General features: G+C 35.4%; 1 protein-coding gene across 1 annotated transcript; it reads right to left on the bottom strand.

Moving 5' to 3' along the window:
* Nucleotides 1–404: 404 nt before the first annotated feature.
* LOC115994385 (glutathione reductase, cytosolic) lies at nt 405–18,905 on the bottom strand. Its single transcript, XM_031118518.1, has 17 exons — nt 18,568–18,905; nt 17,576–17,741; nt 17,029–17,093; nt 15,308–15,377; nt 14,655–14,726; nt 13,109–13,312; nt 6,894–6,967; nt 6,716–6,799; nt 6,101–6,188; nt 5,902–5,983; nt 4,939–5,012; nt 4,263–4,370; nt 4,081–4,145; nt 3,019–3,132; nt 2,329–2,428; nt 1,557–1,610; nt 405–921 (listed from the first exon to the last, which is right to left on the bottom strand). The coding sequence occupies exons 2-17, from the start codon at nt 17,714–17,716 to the stop codon at nt 826–828; spliced, it is 1,491 nt and encodes a 496-aa protein (XP_030974378.1). The 5' UTR covers nt 17,717–17,741; nt 18,568–18,905; the 3' UTR covers nt 405–825.
* Between the last annotated feature and the right edge of the window lie 208 nt (nt 18,906–19,113).

Raw genomic sequence — 19,113 nt, 5'->3', positions numbered from 1 at the left:
AGAGCCAAACCTTTTCCTTCCAATTATATTTCCCATTCAACATATAGCGAATGTTAGACTGAGTTCTATTTAAGTAAACAGTATATTATATAAAAGCAATCTTTGGAATTAAGAAAGTGAAATTATAGACATTAAGTATGACTCCCCAATTTCACTTCTGGCCATTTTTTTCAACCTGTTAGGAAAAAAAAAATTGAGAGAGAGAGAGAGAGAGAGAGAGAGAGAGATGTGCAAAGGAGCAGGAGAAGATCACTGGTAGTGAGGTGCCATACATCTATTTATTTTCAGGTGAAAAAAAAAAAAAAAAAAAGAAGACAATCAAAAAGCATAACGAGTAAATAGCCTTGTAGCTCAATAGTGTCCCGAAGCCACACATTTATTTATTTCCAAGTGAATCGAGGAAAAAAAATCAACACAACCATAAAATACCAAGGGTCCAAAAAGTATGATTATATTGTCAGCCCTAGTTTGCAAATCTTAAAAAAATGAGGGCACAATCGTAGTGGCTTGAAGTTAAAAATGGCATTCACGCTAGAAGATATAGGTTTGTGGATCCAAATCAATTGATTTAACATATGACATTGTTTTGTGCATTCATCATCTATACTAACACTGCCATATTCTGTAACTCAAAAGTCACTGCTACATCATGACATGTGATGTGATGAGACATTTATTGAGACAAAAACCTACTTAACTTGGCTTTCTGAATTCTGTACGCAAATTTGCTTTCAGCGAAATACCAAACTGTGACCTATGACCATGAGAATTCCTCTTTTAATTGCATATTAGCATTCTTTTTCCTTTCTTCTAATCTTAGTATCTTTACAGATTAGTCTTTGGCTTGCTACCAGCAGAAACACGCCTCGTCACTGACCGCATTGTCACAAATTCCTCTGCTGCAGAAGGATGAATTCCCACCTGTAGAAAAAAGTCAAACTTTATGAGTTACAAGGAGCCATACATTATGAAGAGAGAAAAAATAAAAATAAGAACCCACATGAAGTCAGGGAATTGAACTCTCAAGAAATACAGGATGGGGGGGGAGGGGGGGTGGGGGGGACACAAATTTTATGCTTCAATCGTGGAATAAAAAATATGATCAGAAAAGTCTATCATAAAAAGTGCAAAGATTAGTTCTGGTCAGCACTTCCAGATTATTAAGGAGTGCAGATTGGTCTACCTAGTTATTACTTGTTGTATGAGATAACAGGTGCTCAATCATATCTTCAATTTTACCATATATACCATTTATTTACAGCACAGAGATTCAACATGCAGCACAAAATTATGAGCGATGGAGTTCCTTTGCTAGAATTTGGAAAAACGTACTTGACTGAGAGTTGTACAATATAGTAGGGTAATAGAAAGAAGAGCCACAATGAGGCCACCAACATAGAGCTATTTCAGATTTTTCAGGTTTCTCCCTTATTGTCACTTTGTTACATTTTAAGTGGTAGGTTGAATGGCATGCAATGTTGATAACACCCCCTTATATTACCAGTTCCTCTGGCCAAAAAGGACTAGGGGGTGTAAAGAAAAAAGTTTCAGCTCACCGTGCTGTCAAATTGTGCCTTGGTTGCTCCACACTTCACGGCAACAGCAATGCCCTGTGAAGGAAATCACAAAGAATACCAGGAATTAAATGCACAAGCAAAAAAATAGACAATGAAATAAGAGAAAAAGGGAGATTTTGCATTAACTGCTATGTGCAACTTATTACTTAAAGTCCAGGATCCATAGCCGACCCCAAGATTTTGGGACTAAGGCTTTGTTTTTAAAATTATTTTGGACAATTCAAGGACTGGACATTTCTAGAAATTTCTAGGTGTTCATTTTTTAGAGCTCAGTACAAATTCAAGAATTGTACTATGCCATCCGAGGGTAAAAAAAAGGCACCAGAATTGTGTCTAGCATAGCTTTAGACAACAGCAGCAACATCATAGTTCATAAACATTTTAAAATTTCAAGAAACATTGTCACTTACAACTATTATTGTTAATGATGACTACAGTTTTACATACGACTTTTGCTCCATTCTTTACACCATGTGCCTTCAGTGCCAGGTAAATCTACTTGGCCGAACTTTTTTATAGATGAATTCTATATATCTTATAATCAGCTGAATTCTATTCCCACAGTATCCTCAATATCATTTTTGATTTGATGTGCTAAAAATCCAATTAGTAAGAACAAGAATAGGAATGGCCACTCAATGTGAATGTACAATTGTACATATCATGCAAGTTACCTATTGTATAAAATAAATAAATAAAATTGACAAGCATAGGAACCACTCACTGAAATGGAATAGCTAACAAAGCATACCTGTATAATTTCAGGTGCATCTGGCCCACACATGGATGCTCCAAGAACTTTATCTGTATCAGCATCAACAACAAGCTTCATAATTGTCTTTTCTTGTCGCCTGGAACAGAAAAGAGAATAAAACATGGTGAGTGAGTAGTTATATGAGATGAATCTTCAAACATAAATGCCATCAGAGATACAAATTTTGCAAATATTAGATGTTATTATGACAATGACAGGCCAAAGGTACAAGCTAAAAATTAATTAATTGAAACAATTTAATGTCCAGATTAACTAGAATATATTTAGAATTCAATGAAGATGCTGTAAGATTTTAGTATACACAGATAAGTCCATAACAGTTAACCAGTAATTACTTATCCAAATTTATATACATATAAAATCAACAATATGTCTTCCATTATAGATCTTATGAAATGACACCATCTTTGCTGATGAATATAGCTACCCCCCATATCCTTGATAAGTACATACTCATAGTAAGGAAAATTGATCTTACTTATTTAGCAGAAGAATAGGCAGGGTAAGAAGTAGTAGTAGAGGCAAGATAATAGATAACAAAGTTCAAGTGCTCTAATTCTATCACACATAAGATTCTTTTAGTTTCCAAAGATGAAAGGGTCATCTGCTTCTTTGTTAGATTATAAACTTATGTGGTAAAGACAGACTCCAAATCATGATACATACCCAGAGATAGTGTTCTTCATTGGATTGAAGGTTGATGTGAAAACCAAGACATCACCATGTGCTTCCTCGATTGCCTGCTCTTCACTGAGGCCCACTGCAGAAAGAGGTGGTATGCTGCAAATTGGCAAGAAAATTGCAAATTTAACATTTATAAAGAAAATCCAAATAGCTAATAAGATATTTTACTTCAGTCCCATATGTTCAATATAACTATAAACAACAAAATGGTAAAAGCATTAAAATAATAGTGCTCACAATGTCACACTGTTTACATGCTATGTATCAAATATGAGCATTAATGTTCATACAGAGCAAGGTACTCAACACAGGCAAACTCTAGACAGGATTGCAATTCAATTAATGTTTATAGAACAAGGAACCAATTTAAAATTAGATAAATAACAAAAAATTGCAGATAAAAAATTGTACAATAGGGAGGAAAAAAAAGGTTATTATTGAAGCAGAGAGATTGAATCCACCCAATTCAGCCAGGCTCTGCTGAGAATAATCGCTAAACTACCCTGGTTTTTCAAACCCTAATCTCTCCTCTATAAGATATTATGGTGCCACTATAAGCAAAACTCCATTGTAATTCACTTTTAACAAGTAACATATGCAAGATATTTCTGGTGTTTCAAGGAGAGGGAGACCCAAAAAAACAACCCTTCCTAAATTTCCTCCCAAGATCTTATAGTGCCACTATGAGCAAATCCCTTGTAATCCAATTTTAAAAAGTGACATATGCCAGATATATCCAGTGATTCAAGGAGAGTGAGACCAAAAACCAGCCCTATATAAACTGAACTGTGCATGGTTAGCACACCATTGAGAGAAAGAAAAAGTAGATGCTAAAGCAGAAAAACTCAGAACTTTGTCTAATGTGACATGCCACTCATGGAGCAAACTCTTTCTGGCAAGGAAACAACCAGTGAGGATGATAAATGAGAACAATTTTTCAAGAACCTATGAACAACAATTTTCCTTTCTACTTAGTAATAGACTCTTTCAATAACAATAACCTATTTTAAATGTATTTAACAAGCATCAGAAGATTCATGACACCTGAACACAGCGCAGGCAACATCTTTGTGGTCCGGTTTGCAAGGTTGCCCACCAAAAACAGTTTTCTGCAGACAGAACAAAACAAATGAATACATTGAACAACATTGAAATCAATATTGGAAGAACAAAAGCATAGAAAACTGAATAAAGTAAAATAAAAAAGATCTAAATGGAACACATACAGCAAAGCATGTTCCCTCCATTAAGGCCACAGGGGTAAGATTCATTCGATTTGTAACATCACCCACAGCCCATATGCTAGGTATATTGGTACGTGAGTACTCATCTACCTGCAAGAGAAATGGAGGCAAAGACCTTGACGGCATGAGCGCTTCTCATAGCATACACAATCTTTTTATATAAATATTGAAAGCAATTTTGCCATGCCATCACTAGACAGTCCATTGTAATATAGCAATAGAACAACAACGAAACAGATTGATGAGGTTAAGGTAACATACCAATAAGTAACATATCAACTTTTATATGGTTTCAAACGCTATCATACTTTTTTCATTTACACCAAAAAATAGATTAGTGCTGAACCCCACTAGCCCCATCAGTTGGTTTGGATAACACCCCAACTGGTGCCAACTCCTAACATAAACTACCTTTCTATGCATATGCCATAAATGAATTATAATATAAACCGTCTCTTTTTATATATGTATTAATATTTTGCAAACCATAACATAGTCAAAGAGGGTGCACAAATAAATGAAGACTAAGATGTGTCTGGAATGGAAAATCCAGCACATAACTAACGCTAAAAATCAACCCAATGGATCCCCAGTCAAAGTAGAAACACATTACAATATTCAATGATTATAAGGAGCAGCATATAAGAAAGCTAGTGACCTTCACAGCTCCCGTCTGATCAACTTCCACACCTACAGCTTCCAAATTCAACCGCTTTGTATTAGGAGATCGACCTGTAAAAAAAGAGCAGTCACTCAAGAATTCTGTAAGGGGAAAAAAAATGTTGCAGAATTAAACCACAATACCACATCGAAATTTTATGCAACTTTAAAATCTATAAAGCAAGTAAATATATATATATATATATATATAAAGTAATATGATTAGAATGCTGGCATAGTCCAAGTTTACTGACAATTAATTGTTAAACCTTTACAAATTAGTAAGTTAACCAATCATGACCATTTCAACCAGTTAGCTTATTGGCAGATACAAGTGATCTCTCAAAACTCCTGCATTATTTTGACAGTCTCTAGGACAATTAGTTTACTTATATTCCTAGTATACACATTTGTGCTTTCCATTTGCAGAAAGCTGCAGAATCTTTGTAGGATCAGGAAACGTTTCCCACCAGAGGATTTGAAGACCAGCTGCATGGATTCAACTCATTTTGGCAACCAAAATGCAAAATTATTTTTGAAAGAGTTCTAAGAAATAATAATTTCTCGTGTGCAGAAAAGGGATTCAAAAGTAAGTAAATTTAAAACATCAACATATAATATTTTGATTTTTTTTAAAGAACAAGGACAATTCATATTATACGCTTAATAGCAAGCCATAAACTTGAACTTGGTATTAAATATGACATACAACTTGCACATTTGTGCCAATTATTAATCATAGTTAACAAGCCAAAGCTTGCTTCAGACAACAAATGACAGTCCATGACACCAGGATACCACCAAAGGAATTTCAATAAAGAAAAACAATGATAATTAGAAACTCAAACTCAGTGCAATCAATGTGCCTTTAATCTTTGATGCAAGATTATATATAGTAACCAAAGGCATCATAGCTCCCTAACTTGAAGTGCCTTGTCATTTTAAAAGGGTTTGTAATTACCAGTGGCAAACAGTACAACATCTGCAATCAACTCTTCACCATGATCTGTGATAACTTTTATGCCATCCTCTGTTTTAATCAACTGAAATTACAGAAATCATTATTAGCACAAGTTTGAATGTGAGATATATACAAACACACATGTCAGATATTGTTGCACCAGTATGGATCCATGTAATCCTTACAGAAGTAATATTACCTCTGACAAATTTGCCCTTGGGTGCAAATTAATTCCCCTGCTTTCAAGATTTCTTGCAACCACTGCCCTCATTTCATCATCAAAGCCTCTGCCAAAGAATTCAGAAACAGTTGCATTGGAATCAGTATGGCAGTAGCGAGAAAGAGACACTGACCATAAAGTTGTCACCAGTTCACGGACCCCCCCCCCAGTAGAGGCGAGTCTTGGGTCCAAAAAGAGGGCGCAAAGCCCCCGCTTCTGATTCACGGAATAAGTAAAATAACCATGGTTTTAAAAACCTGACCAGACCGGCCGGTCCGACCGAGAACCGGCCACCAGTCCGGTCCAAGAAAAACCCCAAAACCGGTGAAAACCGGGAACCGGAGGCAAAAATGGTTTCGCCCCTGGTCCAGTTTTTAAAACCATGAAAATAACGTTAAAAATAGTGGTATTCCACTTTCGCCTTTCAGCTCCCACTTATCCTATACTTCCTGGACAAAGCTCCTACTTATATATGTGTGTGTATGTTCATGATTACAGTTTCTTATTACAATGTACAAGAAATTCAGGGCATAGGGAATCAAAGTTGCACAAAGTCTAAATTGAAAAGGCAAGAATCAAATCATCATTTACAACCTTAAAGGAAGTTCCTTTCTGAAAAATAGATCCACGGTCACACCCATCCCATTCCATATTGAAGCAAATTCAACAGCAATGTACCTGATGAAATGATAGGATGATCATTTGAGATTATTGAGCATGTTATGCAGCTGAAAAGTATTACACAACACAGATAAAAGAGACAAAGACACACCCTCCCCCAAGTATCACAGCACGCTTAGGTAACTCCTCCAAACTCAATGCCTCATCAGAGGTTATAGACAACTCCTACAAAATAAAAAGGGGAAAGAAAGGTGAAAAAAAAAGGAAAGAAGAAAATGTGTAAGCAAGAGTAATATCACATCTCACAGATTACATCAACTAAAGCAATGAGTGTCAAGTAGTTTATCAATTAAGTTATTAATTATGTAAAGCAGCAGTTGCAACTGAAGGTCGCCAAGCACCTCAAGGATCAACTTTATAAATCCAACTGGTAGAACTAGAGTACAAACTCAGGAATCCAGGAAAAGGTACATAAACAACATAATCCAGCAAAAACCATAAACTGCACAAGTAAATCACAAAACTAATACTTCAAGCAAAAATCAAGAAATTGAAAATATCAGTCCAAGAGAACCTTTTGCACTTCTATGTGATCAGTATCATTTGGACTTGCGATCACATATGCATTCAACGAAGCATATTATATAACACCTACCAGGTGTGTAGCAGAAAAAAAAGGTCTTAATATGGACACTCCCTGTATAGATGGAGAACATACTCACTTTCATTTCAATAAACTTATATATTTATATATATATATATAGAAACTGTAGGTTTGTTTGAATGATTAGGATTACCAAAACAGAGAAGCAGAGTACAGTACATGGAGGGTAAGTTTAGTAAAAGGAGAAATAAAGATGAAAGATTTGTAAAACTTGAGGGTCAAGATTTACAAAATAGTGAGGGCTTTAAGTATCTTGGATTAAGAATTAAGATATCGAAGATGATGAAAATCATAGAATAATAGTAGGGGTGGCAAAATCTGACATGACCCGCAACCCGACACAACTAACTCGTTTATAAACAGATTATGGGTTGAGGCTAAACAGGATCGGGTCATATTTAGATCGACACGGCTAACCTGTTTAATAAACGAATCGTGTTCGTGTCCAACATGTGAACTTGTCTAACCCGTTTAGCTTATAAATGTATTAGCTTTTGTTATTATTGCTTAATTTTTTGTTGTAATTATATGTTTATTACTATATTTATGGTTGTAACTATATTTTAATTTTAGATATATGGGGATTGATGATAGGTTATTGTCCTAATCAAACAAGTTATTAAATGAGTCATTTGTATTAACCTTTACATCACTTGTTATTTAACGGGTTAAACATGTCGTGTCGAGTTGAGCTATTTAATAAACAAGTCATGTTAGGGTTGAGGATTTTTGACATGTTTGCTAAACAGATTAGGTTCGGGTCAACCCATACAGCCGAATGTTCATGGCTCAACACGACACAAACCCAACCTGCAAACACGAATTGCCACCCCTAAATAATAGTATGGTGGATGAAATGGAGAAGTGCATCACGAATATTGTGTATGATTATTGTGTATGCCTATTGCTAATGGTGGCCTAGGTATTAGGAAATTGACCACTTTCAATAAAGCCTTGTTGGAAAGTGGCTTTGGCGTTTTGGGATTGAGGAGAATAGGCTTTGGAGGAGGGTGGTAGCTTTGAAATTTGGGGAAGAATGGGAAGGTGGACCTCTAAGTTGGGAAGGGGTGCTCATGGTTGTGGTTTGTGGAGAAGCATCCGGAAGGGCTGGGAAGTTTTCAACAAAAATGTCCAGTATAAGGTTTGGGTGGGGGATAGAGTGAAATTTTGGACAGACAAGTGGTGTGGAGATCTTTCTCTCCAATTGGCTTTTCCAGTCTTGTACAATTTTGCTGCAACAGAGAGGCTTCCGTAGAATCATCTTTGATATGTCAGGGAGCAGGGGATGGGAGAACTTGGGATGTTCGTTTCAATCGAGGTCCTAATGATTGGGAGGCAGATGTGATGGTTGATTTCTTTCGATTCTTGGCAGCCAATTTACCTTCAGGGACTGATGGTGATCGGTTGAGATGGAAGATGACAAAAAACGGGGATTTTACCATCCACTCATATTATCATAAGTTACATGGCTCTTCTTCCGTTGTTTTTCCATGGAAAGGTATTTGGAAGGTTAAGGCACCCCAGCGTGTCTCTTTCTTTGTTTGGACAACCGCATGGAATAGGATCCTCATGGGTGATAACTTGCGGCTTAGAGGCTTTGATTTTGTTGACTGGTGCATTATGTGTCGTTGTTGTGGTGAGACAATGGATCATTTGTTGTTACATTGTGGAAAGGCTTATCGGCTGTGTGATTTGTCTTTAGGATTTTTGGGATTTCATGGGTTCCCTCATATACGGTGTCAGATTTTCTATTTAGTTGGTGGAATTGGTTGGGGAAGCATTCATCTTACATTTGGAACTTAGTTCCGTTGTGTTTGATGTGGTGTATTTGGAAGGAACGCAATCAGTGGACGTTTGAGGATTTGGATAGATTTGAGGACCAAATGCTTGCTCTCTTTTCTGGTTCCCTGTTTGATTGGGCTAGGGCTTGGGGACTCACATCTAGTGACTCTCTTTCTCTATTCCTTAGCTCTCTTTCTTTGTAATTAATGTCTTTTTATGTTTTTTGCTTTTCCATCTTTTTTGTACTTTTGATATGCTGGTGCTAATATGCATCTAGCAGTTTTTTGAATATATTTTTTCTTACCTATAAAAAAAAAATGATTATTGTGTATGATTGTAGGATACAATTAAGTTGAAGGGACTAAATGTTGGGCTTAGGGCTGTCCATCAACCTGTCAAACCCGACCCACCCATATGACCCGATCTGACCCGAAAACCCACGGGCAAATCCGAATGCCCAAGCAGGTCGGGTGCAAGTCTGTTTATTTTAAAAATCGGTTTTTCGGGTCAGTCCAGGTCCCTTAACTTCTAAGGAAAACACATGGGTTTCTTCTACGCTCAACCATTTCAGAAAGTTCTCTCTCTCTCTCTCTCTAACCCTAGCCACCTTACTGTCGATGTCGCCTAGTTGGCCAGCCCTATTGCCACTGTTGCACTTGCTGTCCTGGGTTGGGTCTCAAACTCCTCACTCTTGATGAATCCCTCCTCTTATCTACATGAAATCTCCTTTGAGACTATGATCTTAGACTCTGATCTTGTGCAATCTGATGGTGGATTAGGTAAAAAAAAAGTCTTTTTTTTTTATTTATAAATTGTAATGATATTGTGCTGGATGTGGTGATGGTGGGGGAGGGAGTGGTGGTGGTAGTGTGGGTTTAGTCTTATCTTTCTTTTTTGTTTTAGTCTCATGGATTTGGTGCTTTTGGTCTTGGTTTGTGTTATTTGGATTTTGATTTCTTTGTTCTTTGGGTTTTGATTTTGATTTCTATCTTGTTGTGCTTTAGACCCAAAATCACCTAACGGCTCCAACCCGCTCAATCAATGACCCGTGCCACCGGGTCCGACCCGAACATTCGGTCGACCGCGGGTCCATTTTCCACCAATTCAACCGGGTCGGTTGAGGGTCAACCCCAAACCCAATCCAACCCAACCCATGGACAGCCCTACTTAGGCTATTAAGAAGTAAGATGTTAACAAAAGGAATTTAGTTGAAATGAGAATGTTAAAATAGATACGTGGGAATACAAGAAAAGAGAAGATACAATTCCAAGAAATATTTTTAAAGATAGGTAATTGGGCTTGACAAAATAGCCCCAACCCAACTACTAAACCCATCTAAACCTGATCTCTACGAGTTGGGTTGGGTTGGGTTGGGCTGGATTGGAAATTTCTCAACTTAATGAGGTAGGTTGGGTTGACAAAAACCCCAAACTCAACACATGCACACCCCTAATAGTTTCTATCCTCAGTTTACTTACTCAATACACTCCAATTTCTTACATTAGAAAGTTTTCAAAATAACTAACATAGGAAAAATTGGAGAATTTGTCTACTTGTGCCCATGAGCCGTAACAATGAATAGCACCTACGAACAAAACTGCACAAAAGAAAAAAAATAGAGAAGAGGAGCAGAGGAAAAAGAACACTAAGGTCAACGTGCCTTAATACACAAAGCACTCAATATTTTATTGGTAAGCTCTATCTTGTTTGAGTACAATAACAACTTGTATAAGACCCAAAGCTTAACTTCTCCAAATAGAACTAGGACTCCGAGTTTGACTTGCAAACCAAACCTAATTGAACCAAAGCTCATACATAAAAGACCCATAAACTAGATAAGACTTAATAATATAAGCAAAACCCAAGGCCCACGAATATACCTAATTAACTATCATGGACTGTTATTTTGGGCTTTGCTTCAACCATAAGTTTCCAAAGAGGTTATTGCTTCTCAAACCATGCTATGGTTATGCCATCAATAACTCTTCCTTTTTCTATACATCTCCCTTTACTAACACTGCCGTAGGACAAGTCCCTTTACTAACACTAACGTAGGACAAGGGGGAACAAGGTAATCTGATTTAGAACATTAGGGACAGATCTGGTATAGCTTGGGTTTTGAAGAATTAGGGTTAGTTTTTGGTGGGGAATAGGCTAGAAAATAATGGGGATTATAGGGTGTCCAAAGGGACAAGGATTAATAGGGTTTTAGGAATGAAATCAAAAGGTGAAATTCAAGATTTGGGTTGATGTGAACAGTAACCGTGAATAGTAAAATTAAAGAAAATAGATAAATTCTAGGAATCACACCTAGACTTCCTAAGCATCACACCTAGGAGAAGGTTGCATCACACAAACCATAAAAGAAAGCTTCATATCTCTTAAATTCTGAAAACATTTATTATTAATCACTTCAATAGAAAGTACTATAACTCTTTAAATAGAAAACTAATACCTAATCCTAGTTGAACTAGGATTTCTTAAAAACCTAATAAGACTTGGACTTGGACTCCTTAGGCTTTTACTACTAAGACCAACTATATAACCAAACTTATATATAACCCAAAAGAAGATCTAATGGACTGTTGGCATAGCCCATTACAGAGTATTATAAAATTACAAAATTGCCCTTGATACTTAAAATCAAATAAAATATAATAAATCTGTCTTCTCACTGCCTCATGCATCAAACACTCTCTGATCTTCATCCTTAATGCACTTGACACACTTCAATTCTCTTGTTTTTATTTCCCTTGTCTTAGCAAGTTATATAAATATTCTCTCTCCATCCTTCATCACCCCATCATAAGCCTTTACCTCCCAGACAGCCTTTTCTGCTCATCTTCACCTCTTTAAAATTTTCATAAGCAGAATTATCTAAACATCTAGGTAAGCTTCTGTAGCTCTCTTTTTGTAGTAAGTAATAAGGTTTGCAAATAAAATATAATGCATCAAATACACGGGGTATACTAGTTGAACAACACAGCTAAGCTTACTTCTAAGATTACAGTGATTATAATTTAGAGAGAGGATATGTTCCTGGAGCAAACCTCCACTCAAACAATGTTCTGAAAAATTTCTGAGCTTCAATTTATCTAGATTTCTCACCTACCCATTTAGTTTCTTGTAGACAAAATGTTTATTCTCCTCTTAATCATTGTTCCTACTATCTCCATTAATTTCCTTATTGAAGACCCAAAATTCGAAGTGTCCATACAAATTATGTTCTCCTAACCTAACTTAGGTGTAGTTATACATTTTCCATACAGGTTTAGAAAAAAGTTGGAGATTTGGAAAGGACCCTACTTGCTGAAGTGAAAACCAAACATTTAATGGTAATCTACTGGAATTTCATGGTTAGAAGAAACTTAGTTGGGTGCTACACTGCAGAATTTGCTAATTCAAAGTAGTGGTTCATACATGAAACAAACAAATCTTATGAAGGGGATGTTTCGCAAACTAGTTCTTAAGTCATTGAGTTTGCTATGTCTAGTTCAAAAACACCAAATAGAAACTAAAACCAGTTCTTAACTTCCAAGTTGAATTAGTTTTTCTATTTTAGCATTGATTCGGAACCAATATCTGGTTTGCCAAAGCTAGTTCAACTTATAAGTTAGGTAACATGTAAATAACAGCCGCTGATGTGACATAACATTAAAAGAATTCCAAATCAAGCAGAACAGACAGGAAAAAAGTATGACCCTTAGAGGCTGATGCATCAAACTACAAACTCAGATCACATGCAACATTTTTGAAATTCACAGTTAACAGAGACTAAGTCTTTAATAACATTTTCAACAGACTAATACACAGAACATATAAAAGAATACTAAACCTATTACTCTAGCTGCGCATTGTCACAAAGTGCCAATTAATGTCTACTATTGTGAATCCATTAAAACCATTGTAGAACAAAATACCTGGCCAGGAATAGCAGGACGTGTAGCTCTACTGCCAGTTGAAATCAGTATGTGCTTAGCTGTATAGCTCAATTTAGTGCCATCTAGTTGTGTCACCTCAACTTCATTAGGACCAACAATCTTTCCCTCTCCTTCATACAATTTAACCCCAGCATTATTCAATAACCGCTTGTAAATTCCATTTAATCTGACTATTTCTTCTGTCTGCAAGTTTAAAAGAGAAAAAAAATATATATATATATATATATAATTATAATAGTATACGTGTAAACAACAAACTGCTATTGTAATCCAAACTATCAGCAGGACTTGATATACAATTGAATCATAGGAAAGAATAATAAATGAACGGGAAATGTGTGTATAAACACTAAATTCTTCCTATTAAAAGATATGATTCCTCCATCCCTGAAGAACTTCCACACATAGCTTCACAAAGGAAGAATTGTTACCAAAATATAAGCAACCCCAAGACAGGAAATCATCACAGCTACAAAACTAACCAGAGCCATTAATAATAGGAAGCTGGCCACTAATGAGCTATCCAACCTATATCCTTAGCAAAATAGCTTACAAATGGAATATGCAAATTTCCAAAACCACCAGATTACAATACCCCTATTTTGTTTTTGAATAAGTAAAAAAAAATTGCTAATAAAAATAATAGGGGATAGCCAGGTACACAGGTTGTGTACTAGGTAAACCAAGGAAATATAGCAAGCACTCATATCATACCCAGCCCAACATTATAACTGATTGGACTAGTTTGTAGCACCTTTCATATCATCCATATGCAAACCACATTCAAGAAGTTGAAGTTCTATAATACAGATTTATCTGAATCTGGGGTAAAGCTTACAACAACCATATCAGACTTCAGATCGAATATTTAAAAATACTTCTCCCTTAAACATCCATAGTCAAGTATCCCTTAAGAAACACATTTTATACATTTTCTACTAAACTGGGTTAAACAGAGGAAAAATGAAAAGAGAAGTCAAAGCAACAGGGAATCAATCAAAGTGAAAGGCATGAATCAATACAAACTAATCTTCCCATTCTTTATTTTATTTATTTTCTTTTCTTTTGAAGAAAACTGACAGATTTTCCCCTTCTTCATTGAGACTACAATAACAACTTTGATCTAAACAATCAAGAGGCAAGGTGGCAAACTGACAAAATCATGATCTCAACAAATGTTCAAACAAACCTAAACTTTGCTGCAGCCAGGCAATCACAAGTTAAATCATATAATCAGTCACAGAAGTAGGCCAGTTGGCAATCTTTCACTGATCCATTGCTGGTCCATCAACAGACCCAGTTTCACATTTTCAAAAGCCAACTAGTTCTTTAACTTGTCATATCAAGCTTGCCAATATAAATTTATTTGCCATATATAATAGCAAGTTCTATAACACCAAACCAAAGCTTAGCTCTCTAGCTGACTAGCAACCATCTTGACTTTTTGACTGGTGTAGTAACTGTTAGTTTCATTAGGTAAAAGAGAAACATGAAAACAGTACCAAACATAGAGCAAAAAAAATACCTTCTTATGCAAAAGCTTCTTCCAGTTGAAGTCAATTTTCTCACTCACTTCCCACCCATAATTCCTGGCGTCCTACAAAGCCAAAAGAGCGGATTCAGCAAACCAATTAAGGTCAACATATAAACAAAATAAAAATCATGATAACATTATACTAAAACAAAAAAATTGGTACATCACAAACATGGGGATTTTTTTTTCCTATAAATAGTAAACAGAGGAAGCACAATGTGCCAAACAAAAATTTTATTCCATGGCACACTTTCTAGAAAAGCTTGGAGCCATTGTATAGCTTGATGAATCCAAGAACAAATGAAATTTCCATTACATCCTAAAGGCACATATCACCCTTCTACTGAAGTTTCCCTATCAGAAAGGAACATCAGACAACTAGAGCTGATTGTTTTATAATAACTATTAATCATAAAACAAAATTCAAGAAATTGAACTTGATCCATGTTGATAGAAAAATTGATAAGTTAATTGTCTAGATACAGTATGATGATTGCAATGAAGACAGTCAAAAGAAAATATTTCACAAACCTTTTTTTCATTTAAAGTTTTGCCACTTAAATGAGTAATCAATATAAGAACACATGATTTCAGCAGGAGTTTTCATTAATTCATTGTACTATTGATACATATTATATTCTCACCTCAATTTCACCTCTAAAAGATGCTCCATACACCAAAATCTTTTTGGGAACACAACCACGAATGACGCACCTATAAAACCAAAAGATGAGTGTTAGAATATTAGAGTAGGTAGCTAGGAAGCACGGACACGGGTACAGGTACAAGTATGACACGACAACACAAGCAATTTTTGAAAAATTATAACATGACATAGCGGGTACGACACCTGTATAACAGGTATAGCACCCCGAATGAAATGTTCGTACTTCCTGGGTACATAGTCTAGTTCAAACCCTATTACCACTCTACCTCTCATTTAAAATTTACAAAATCCCATATGTTCATCAAAGGGGAGTTTGGACCCACATGTGAGGTAGAGTATTAAATTAATAGTTAAAAGATTAAAATCATCATTTCCTAACAGTTTAACCTTCCGGGAAATTGGTAATTTATTAGGGAGAAATCATTTTCATAAGGTCTAAACATAGAAGTCACTACATTTCAACATCAAGTCTAAACATCTGACTAGCAATATTATTCAAACTTCACTATGTGTAAAAAAATGCAGCAGAACTAGGTAGTCTAATGAGGGTTTTCTGAACATAAATTACCACTTTCAACCAAAGTTATTCCATATTTAACAAACCAATGATTCATAAGCCATTAGAACAATATGAGTCCAGAATTGACACCTAGGATTCTCAGCTGCATAACATCAACCATTTATGTAAGATATCTGCAATTTCATATATTATTCTTTCTTTTTTTTCCTGATATACAACTACCACCTTTACAATTATGTTGAACATCCAAATCAACCACTCCAACAAGAAATCTTTTTAATTGGTAAGTTATGCATGCACCTTGAATCCTTGATAGGTTTCAAACCCAAGACCTTGCTCTTACAAAGGCAGGTGGTGCCATTTCAGCTCAATCTCATTGGCAACTCCACCCAAAAATTTATATACAACTTAGAGAAGCTGATTTCTCATTTACTTTGACTCAAATCAATCACTATTATAAGGAAGGTAATCAATCAACAATTCATCATTATCAAATTAAAATTGGTTAAGTCTTATTCAGAAAATGCAAAATAAAAAACACACAAAGCAGCTACTACCTGCAACATGTTGGACATAAAAATAGCTAAGAAACATTGTCTCATGACCAGGTAAACCTCTCAACAGAGAATGAACTACAAGGGGGTAAACAAAATTTTCCCAACATCAACAGTCGGCAGCACCACCTTAAAAGTCCTGATGCTAGTAATTAGAAACTAGTATCAGATTTGTATATGCCCACCTACAGAGTCTTTTTAACCTACTTCACTAAGAAAATGATAACTAAATAACATAAAAGTGCAAACAAATCACTAATGATTCCTGCATCAACTTACTAAAATTCCTAGAACCAGTGAAAAAGTTCTTCACGATGATTGATGTGGGAAACATTAGGAAAAGGAAAACAGATAAAGTTGCTACTGCAACATGAACTGATTCTATATTCCAATGTCATGTACAAAGCTATGCTTTAAGTTAAATCTCTCACCTATTGCAGACAAAAGTGAATCCATATTGTTAATAAAGATACTAGAAATTGTGTATCAACAAAGTGGTTAAAGCAAGGTAAATATCACAACTAAAATAGTAAAATTGGAACTCAGGAACTGCAGTGCATGGGTTACAAATTAAGTTGGGCAACCAATGAAGAGCATTAAAGATTAGATTTTGTTTCAACTTACGTTCCACCAACTCCTCCAATAACTTCTGAGCTGATTGGATGAAATGGAAGCTCACAAATCCCAACCTTGCAACAGGATTACCAAAAGTTATAAGTCATCATTTAGTTATCAAATGCTTCCATTAGAAAGGGAAATGAATGTGACAACGAAGGGAAGAGCAAAGTAGAATTCAGATACAACTAAAATTACATTCCACAAGAATTCGAGACAATCAGATCGATTAGTACCACCACAATAAGCAACAATAAGACAAACAAGTCAATCAAGAATCTTTATAAAAACAAATTATAACTGGTTCTTTTAGATCTCATAAAATAAACTAATGTAACAAATAACATTCAAATCTCTCCCTGCCCATTTAGTTAATGATGCTATAACATCAATGAAAAAAACAATGTCAAAAAAATAAAATAAATAAATAATAAGACAAATTAGAATACCTAAAATACCAAAAGCCAAGACAAACCAATAATTTTTTTTTTTTTTTTGATATGTACAAAACCATAATTATTCTTACAGCTTGTTGTTCAATATCCTAGGGCTATACCTTGGCTCCATAAGTAGCTGAAAATCTAGAAGCACGAACACCACCACTTCCGGCTCCAATGACAAACAAGTCAAAGTCATAGTGAGCTTCTTCCTCATTAGGTTGGCTCACCTCCCCATCAATAAGCATCTTTCTTGCCATGATTATATAACAAACTGAACTGAATCTACACCAATCACAAAATCAATGTTCAATCATTACCACATGAAACAAAAAGGCATAACACTCTGTTTTGCAGAGAAAAATCACACACGTTTTGTCGCTTTTGGTTCACAAAAATCAGAAAGCACCTCAACTAGATTATATTTTGGCGTTCAACCAAAATGTTAAAGATTAAAAAATAAATAAAGAAATTCTTGAATTTGTCAAATATGCATATATCTAATAATGAATAAATTTAGCATTCAAGTGCTTTCGCTGCAATCTAAAACAAACCACTAAATTTAATACGTGATCAAATTTACCCTGTTTGGTTGCCGAGAAAACTAAAGGAAAATTAAATCACACAGTAAAATGTTAACTTTTACAGATAAAACGCTATCCTACTTTGCGAATCAGAACCAAAAAATAAAATAAAATGTTTTCGACCAGATTTTATCTCCGAGCTCAACCAAAAAATGAAAGATTCAAAAATTACTTTTATATGTACATTCTCCTTCTCCACATGGAAAATCTGCATATCTAACAATGGATGAACTAAGCATTCAAGTGCTTTCACTGCGCAATCTAAAACAAACAACTAAATTTCATACTTGATTAAATTTGCCCTGTTTGTTTGCCGAGAAAACTGAATGAAAATTAAATCACACGGTAAAACTCTATCCTACTTTTCCGAATCAGAACCAAAAATAAAAGCACATCAACCGAGCTTTCAGTTCAAAACGGAAAGTGTACAGTTTTCATTTTCTGAAAGGAAATTTTTTAATTTCTTTGTCATTTTCCAACACTTTCCAAGCAACCAAACGGATCAAAAATCGCGAAATCTCTCTCACCTGTGCGCGAAGTTGGAGATGGCAAAGCAATAGTTGCTCTTAGGTTTTTATACGGACAGAGTGCTGTGCTTGTGTGATTAGGAAATGAAATGAAATCTCTCTATTCTATATATATATATATATATATATATATAAAGTGGGTGATTAGGAAAGCAAAGGTATGGCACTAATTGCAGTTTAGCAAAAAATGGCACTAATTGCTGAATATTAATATTTTATTATGGGGTTTGAATGGAGCTCGGGGTTTGAAAGGAGGATGAGAAAGCGAAGTTGGGGCTTTGATTTCAAATATTCCATACCGTCAGTCATACAGATGGCACATTCAACAAAAGCCCAATCAATCTATTATGCGTGAAGTTTAGTTGTCTGACTCATGGTTATCTTATTATTCTTATGCCCTTCTGCTTTCTCCTTTTATTTTTCAGTCCTTTTGTTTTGAGAAATTGCTGAAACTGCTAATGCTGTTTCTTTTTTGGAGAAAATACTGCTGTTTCTTATATTTCGAGATATGGCCCTACTTTTCCCCATGGTATACTGCTTTTTGGC

The sequence above is a fragment of the Quercus lobata genome, chromosome 6 (genome assembly GCF_001633185.2).
Source record: "Quercus lobata isolate SW786 chromosome 6, ValleyOak3.0 Primary Assembly, whole genome shotgun sequence".
NCBI lineage: Eukaryota > Viridiplantae > Streptophyta > Magnoliopsida > Fagales > Fagaceae > Quercus > Quercus lobata.
Note: the sequence above shows the minus strand (reverse complement) of the source record. Positions and strands in the feature narration are given on the sequence as shown.

What these genes read in the sequence shown, in the direction of transcription:
- LOC115994385 (XM_031118518.1), bottom strand. Translation starts at nt 17,716, where the DNA reads ATGGCAAGAAAGATGCTTATTGATGGGGAGGTGAGCCAACCTAATGAG. An exon ending in TGTTGTACTGTTTGCCACTG is followed by an intron (nt 5,013 to 5,901) that starts GTAATTACAAAC and finishes CTTTTTTTACAG; the next exon opens with GTCGATCTCCTAATACAAAG. An exon ending in ATCAGACGGGAGCTGTGAAG is followed by an intron (nt 4,371 to 4,938) that starts GTCACTAGCTTT and finishes TTTCTCTTGCAG; the next exon opens with GTAGATGAGTACTCACGTAC.